General features: G+C 42.0%; 3 protein-coding genes across 3 annotated transcripts in view; 2 read left to right on the top strand and 1 right to left on the bottom strand.

The window, feature by feature from the left end:
- The window catches only part of sgsh (N-sulfoglucosamine sulfohydrolase (sulfamidase)), a 6191-nt gene extending 4916 nt beyond the window's left edge, over positions 1–1275 (top strand). The window contains 3 exon segments of the mRNA XM_020596022.1: position 1; positions 4–64; positions 976–1275. The exon segment at position 1 is cut by the window's left edge and continues 141 nt beyond it. Of these exon segments, the coding sequence (XP_020451678.1) occupies position 1; positions 4–64; positions 976–1159 (246 nt within the window). The 3' untranslated portion in view covers positions 1160–1275.
- Positions 1276–1947: 672 nt separating this feature from the next.
- On the top strand, positions 1948–3465 carry npb (neuropeptide B). Its single transcript, XM_020596024.1, has 2 exons — positions 1948–2296; positions 2974–3465. The coding sequence occupies exons 1-2, from the start codon at positions 2033–2035 to the stop codon at positions 3100–3102; spliced, it is 393 nt and encodes a 130-aa protein (XP_020451680.1). The 5' UTR covers positions 1948–2032; the 3' UTR covers positions 3103–3465.
- A 950-nt stretch (positions 3466–4415) lies between these two features.
- The window catches only part of gnav1 (guanine nucleotide binding protein (G protein) alpha v1), a 23962-nt gene continuing 21932 nt past the window's right edge, over positions 4416–6445 (bottom strand). Inside the window, exon 9 of the mRNA XM_020596023.1 lies at positions 4416–5037. Within this exon, the coding sequence (XP_020451679.1) occupies positions 4847–5037 (191 nt within the window). The 3' untranslated portion in view covers positions 4416–4846. The remainder of the gene's footprint in view (positions 5038–6445) is intronic.

Raw genomic sequence — 6445 nt, 5'->3', positions numbered from 1 at the left:
CGCACTGGTTCAAAAGCCTGGAGCAGTACTACTACAGAGAGCGCTGGGAGCTGTACAACACCAGGTCTGTTTCAGCTGCTGTTAACACTCCCGTTGCTCCAGTGTTCATAATAGTTTCAGATTGACAGAACTTAGTATGTTAGAGGAGCTATTGTTAAATGAGTTGAGATTATGCCGTCACAAGCAGAATAATCACAACACTTGACCTTGAAAGGCAGAATTTTCCCTTGATTTAAATGAGATAAGCCTAGAGCACATAATGGTTTAATGATAATAAACATTATCATTAGTTGCAGCCTTCGCTTCTTATGCTAGACTGTGATCTAATATAATGAAAGAGCACAAATGTGTGCTCTGCGCTGAAGAACTGAGCTCCAGGATGAGTCAGATCTCTATGACGAGCAGTCAGCTCTGTTCTCTGCACATAATCACACTGATTGCAGATATTGTGTTGAAGTGACAAATCAGCTTTGGAAATTCATTTCTCTTATAAATTTAACCTGATTTTAAACCATTAAGCACAGTCACAAACTAGGAAAGACTTTACTTTAGGTCCCCCTGTTTAGTCTTAATAATCAGCATATAAACAGTTAATGACCTTTTTTAATGCTCTATAATATTGTTGTAAGCAGTTAAGTGTTTGTTAATGTACGATGTTTGTCACCAATTAAATCTTCTCTTATGAAGACATATTATATATTACTGCAGCTGTGTTTTACTGTATTGTCATTCCTTATTTGTTTGATCAGCAGCCTCCACAACTGGTTCTCCACAGGAGGTATCTGCTTATAGCTACATTATACATCATGCGTTATAAACCAGTAGTGCTTAGAAATTAGAGGGGCTAAAGTAAAGTGTTGTAGTGAATTGGATTTAAAGCCTCACTTCAGGATTTTTACTCTTCATGTTGCCATGTTACCATTTAAGACACTGACTTATGACTTTGGTACATAATGTCGAAATATTACCAAACAGGACAGACCCACTAGAAACTAGGAACCTGGTGTCAGACCCGGCCTACAGTGATGTGCTGGAAAACCTGAGGCAGAGTCTGCAGAAGTGGCAGTGGGACACCGGGGACCCCTGGGTCTGTGGACCAGACTACGTCCTGGAGGACAAACTAGAGCCACACTGCAGACCACTCTACAATGGACTCTGATGGTACATTTACTCCTCCTGATTGACATGATGTCCACATACATGAACGCATTCATCTTATGAACTAAATGTTTATAGTTTTTGTAAGTCAGTGCTGCTTTAAATGCTCAGAAATAAAACCTGGGTTGCCTTTATTCATCAAGTGGTTTTCACTACAGTACTGTTGCTGGATAGTTTCATCATTCAGGCCAATGATCTTTCTTATCTGTTTCTATATATTTAAGGTACATTTCCCTCATAACCGTGTTTCATAGACGGGCCACATAATTATACATAACTGGCTAATTGTTTTGTTTAATTGCACAAATATAGATGCATCTCTGTTTGTCTTTGTCTCCATCACCATTGTTCTTCTGTTCTACTGGTTACGCATCTGTGTTTATTGATCTGTTCATATTTTCACCCTAATCTGTCCATTCTCCAAGTCATGCACACTGATTGTGCTTTGTTGAACACTTTCTGCTTCCTTCTTGCGTGTGGTTGTACAGGCACAATGAATTCAAACCTCTTCATCTTATCAAGTGTCCAGTGACTGGTTCATCTGGAAATGAACCAGTCTGCAAGCGTGATAAAAAGGACTGATGTCCCCCTAAGTTTCCACCCCCTCACGCTCTATGCCACACGCACACACGCCTCCGCCAAACCACCAAAAACGGATCAATAGGGACTGGTCTTTCTTCTCCTTCATAAACACGGGTCATCATCCGCCCACCTCATTTTTGATTTGACGAACGTCCTGGGTCACAGCAACGTCGCCAAGTTCGTCTATATAAGCAGTAGAAAGTTTTCCAGATACCCAGAAAAACAAAGTCGGTCGCTGACGATTATTAGACGAGTAATACGCCGCGTAAAAATTACCGAGACGGTCCCAGATATGGAGTTGTCAGTCAGGTTTGCTGTGGTGTGCGCCGGACTGTCTCTGCTCATCTCCTGCCATTCAGTCGAAGCCTGGTACAAGCAATCCACCGGTCCCAGTTACTACTCGGTGGGTCGTGCCTCCGGTTTGCTGTCCGGTATCAGGAGGTCTCCTTACGTCCGGAGGTCCGAGTCCGACGAGACGCTGATTGACAGCGGGGAAACAGCGGGTAACAACGTGGTCCCAGAAAATACTAGGCAGATCTCCATCCTCAGGAGCATGGTAAGTACAATGAAGACAGGCACTACAAACTATATTGTTCTTTGGGGGGTTCCCGTTGTTACACTTATGATTAACTGAAGAAGACAGGCGCGGTAAGGAGGGATTTCCATTCAGTACTAAAGAGCCTGCGCAAAAAAAAGTTTAAACTACCCTATTTAAAGTAAAAAAAAAAAAAAAAATCAGCTTTTGATAATGTGGTCTCATAAAAACGTAGAAACAAACTGATTGGTTAAAAACTGTCAAGAGATTAACAACTCGTGCGTAAAGGCGCAAACCAGTGAGCGCTGCAAGTCAAAGCGCAGTCAGAGGCATCAACAAATGGTGACCAAACTGCCATTGACAGGTTAAATATATTTTTTACATTTAAATAATTATTCAAGGAAAACACCTGAATAAAATGAACAACATAACAAAATACGATTTCTCCAATAAACTACTGTTCTACTGCTACTGTTCTTTTATTGGGGCCATATCCCGTTGATACTGTACTGGTACATGAAATAAGCTAGTCCTTAAAATTTGACTATTACAGATATATGAAATACAAGCCTATAAAGTCAGTTTGAGGTGTTCCTGAGATAGTCTATTTGATAAAGTTTTTTTTTTTTTATAAATCAGTTTTTACTGTCCGGACTGCCAGTGTAAACATTTCCCATCGCTTGGTTCACCTCCTGCAGGCCCTCTGTGTGAAGGACATCTCTCCAGACCTGAAGAGCTGCGAGCTGCTGCGGGACGGGACGGGCACCTTCCAGTGCAAGGCGGACGTCTTCCTCACCCTGGACTCCCTGGACTGCCTGTCCGCGTGAGTCCCGCACGGACCGGCTGAAAGGGTCCTGGTCCTTCACCCAGCCCCGGAAGCGCTTCTCTGTAAAACGGGGGTTGGAGCTGGTGAGGGTGATGGTGCGGAGGAAACCCCGATCATTATCTCTGATGGACGCTGCTGACTCTGAATGTTTCCTTATTTAAAAACACAAACCTTGTCCAGTTTTGCTTTGGTTAGGGGTTGGGGGGTGTAAAACCTGGGGGTAACTAAAAATGTTTTATTTCCAGACGATTTCCCATCTTAAATGTTAAACCCCTGACATGTAACCACCGTTGCCAAAATGTATTAAATGTCCAGAAAGTTGACTGCATAGTAGATTTCCTGAAAAGCGCTTTTATTTATTTTATCTATTAAAATGAACAAACACTGGTAACTTCTGTTGTCTATATCTGTCTTATTAGTGGGGAATGAAGCAGGATAAACAAGTGACCCAGCACTGCCTCGATTTGTTACTTTTAGCCTTTTAAGTCTTTAAAGAAATCTGAAATATGGTTTGCTGTTCCAGTGCAACAACAAAGTACAAATCATAATATAACAACCTACGAACGGTTAAGGGCAAGATACAGGATGAAACATAAGGACTTAATTCAAAAGTGAGGAAAAATAAGGAAAATAAAAATGGCATACACATTTAATGCATTTTAATTACATGGCAGCATTACAACTTCATTGTAAGGCACTTGGGGGGAGTTCTTCAGTATGCATATCAGACTGTCAGTCATTACCACATCTTGTTTATTACTGGAGTCAGAGAGGTGCTCAGGGGACCCTTCAAGTCAGTCCCCAGCACAATTAGTGTAACACAAATCACACATAGAAGGCATCATCCTGCCTGACAATCAGGGTTTATGAGTGTGTGTGTGTGTGCATCAAATATTGAAACAATAATCATCAGAGGTGAAAGGAAGGAAATGAAATACATGTCAGAGGCTTCAGGGATGTTTCTTAACATTCTTACCTTTTCCCATTTCTAACATAAAAGTTTCTCAGCAATCATCGCTGACTAGTGAGAGTCGGGGGAGCGAGTGAAGGCGCAGAGTAAAATGAACAGGGTGCAGGTGATTTCAGTTCAGGATGTGTAAACACAAACTAGGGTGTTTTTACAGCAATCACTGCCTCATTAGGAGGGTGTGACGCACAGGATGTGCACAGCGGAGACATGGTGATGAATGAGTGGAAAACGCACAATGGTATGCATGAGTGAGCCCTGTGCCAAAGCAGTAACAGACAAACCCCTCTGTCCTTCTCATACATACACACACACACACAGAAGGAGACAGGTAAATAAATGTCACATATATATCACATCTTCAACAAAACTACTGTCACTGTGCACACCGATTTTATATTACAGTATAAAAATAGAAATGCCCATTACTCTCAATGCAAGGTTTCACAACTCAACATTTTCGGGCTCAGTCCCAGGATGAAGGATTGGCCAAGTGGTCCATCTCCTTTGATGTGCTTTGATACATTTCTCAGAGTTGCGTGAAACCATGTGGTGCAGCGATTGAAGACAAGCAGCATCACACGGGATGAAATGCAACAGTAGCAGAAAGCATTACAGCTCCCAGGCTGCAACCCATGAGAAACTAGACAACAGACTTGAATGAGATGATCATCACCATGTTCAATACCTTTTCTTTTGCTCCAAGTCTTTTTAAAATGAGATATCCAAAAGTTGAAAGCACCGACTGTCCAGTGAGGTCTCAGACCTCAACCGGCAGTTACAGGAGCGACACTGCCTCCAGGTTTTCTCTGATTATCGTGTCCATAACCACCTGAAAGACGACCTGGATGTTGGTGGTGTCTGTCGCTGTGGTGAAGTGGTGGTAGATGAGTTTGCTGGGCATGACGTTGAGTGCGACAAAGGTGGTGGCGATGAAGCGAGCAGCTGCATCCACATCACAGTCTGCACCTGGAGGAGAAAACATGCATGATTCAGATTTTACAGCCAAACATCTGCTTCCTTCTCACAGGAAACTGAAAAAGTGTCTCTAAGATACAGCTGACATCAGGAAGGAGGATTATCTGGATATAATGAAGTGACATCTCAAGACATCAGCCAGGAAGTTAAGCCTTTCTCAAGACATCAGCCAGGAAGTTAAGCCTGGTCACAGATGGGTCTTGTCCAAATGGACAATGACAACAAACTCAAGGTATTGGAGCAGCCATCACAAAGGCCCCAACCTCAATCCAACAGGACATTTGTGGGCAGAACTGAAAAAGCATGTGCGAGCAAGGAGGCCTACGAACCCGACTCAGTTCCACCAGTTCTGTCAGGAGGTGTGGGCTAAAACTCCAGTTACTTATTGAAAGAAGCTCGTGGAAGGCATCCCAAACATTTGACCCAAGTTCAACAGTGTAAAGGCAAAGCTACCAAATACTAACCGAGTGTATGCAAACTTCTGACCCACTGGGAATGTGATGAGAGAAATAAAACCTGAAAGAAAATCTTTTTCTCTGCCATTATTCTGCCATTTCACATTCTTACAATAGTGATCCTAACTGACCTACAGTAAGACAGGGAATGTTTATAGGGTTAAATGTCAGGAGCTGTGAGTTTAATGTAAAGGTGGCGGTCCACTAAGTCAGAAGAGTTTTTCATAGCCTGGAAAGATAGTTTAATAACATATAAGAAAGCCCTTCGTAGTGCCAGAACCGCATTTTATTCATCACTGATAGAAGAAAATAAGAACCCCAGGTTTCTTTTCAGCACTGTAGCCAGGCTGACAAAGAGCCACAGTGCTGTTGATCTTAACATCCCCTTAGATCTCAGCAGCAATGACTTCATGAGCTTCTTTACAAATAAAATCACAACTATTAGAGGAAAAAATTAATCAGATCCTTCCCACAACTCTCACAGATGTATCAAGTGCAACAGCTTTAGAAACATCTGTCAGACTTCATTTATATTTAGACTGCTTCTCTCCCATAGTTCTCTCCAAGTTGACCTCAGTAACTGCTTTATCTAAATCATCATCATGTCTCTTAGACCCCAGGCTGCTCGAAGACTTTTTAACCCTAATCAACACATCCATATTAGATCTGATTAATTTCTCTCTACTAACAGGCTACGTTTCACAGGCCTTTGAGGTTGTTGTAATTAAACCTCAACTCAAAAAGCCTACTCTTGACCCAGGTGTTCTATCTAATTATAGACCAGTATCCAAACTCCCACCTGTAATTTCTTACTTCTAAACTCTGACAAAAAGGAAGTTGTTATACTTGGGCCTGAAAACCTTAGAAATATGCTGTTTAACCTTATAATTACTCTAGATGACATAGCTCTTGCCTCCAGTATGGCTGTTGGGGTGCTTGGTATC

Source organism: Monopterus albus, unplaced genomic scaffold (assembly GCF_001952655.1).
Source record: "Monopterus albus unplaced genomic scaffold, M_albus_1.0 scaffold29.1, whole genome shotgun sequence".
Classification (NCBI taxonomy): Eukaryota; Metazoa; Chordata; class Actinopteri; order Synbranchiformes; family Synbranchidae; genus Monopterus; species Monopterus albus.
The sequence above is the reverse complement of the archived record's forward strand: the minus strand, read 5'-3'. Positions and strand labels throughout refer to the sequence as shown.

Bases quoted from the DNA above. Each gene is read 5' to 3' on its own strand.
- npb (XM_020596024.1), top strand. From the start codon at position 2,033: ATGGAGTTGTCAGTCAGGTTTGCTGTGGTGTGCGCCGGACTGTCTCTG. The intron at 2,297-2,973 runs GTAAGTACAATG...CACCTCCTGCAG, and splicing joins TCTCCATCCTCAGGAGCATG to GCCCTCTGTGTGAAGGACAT.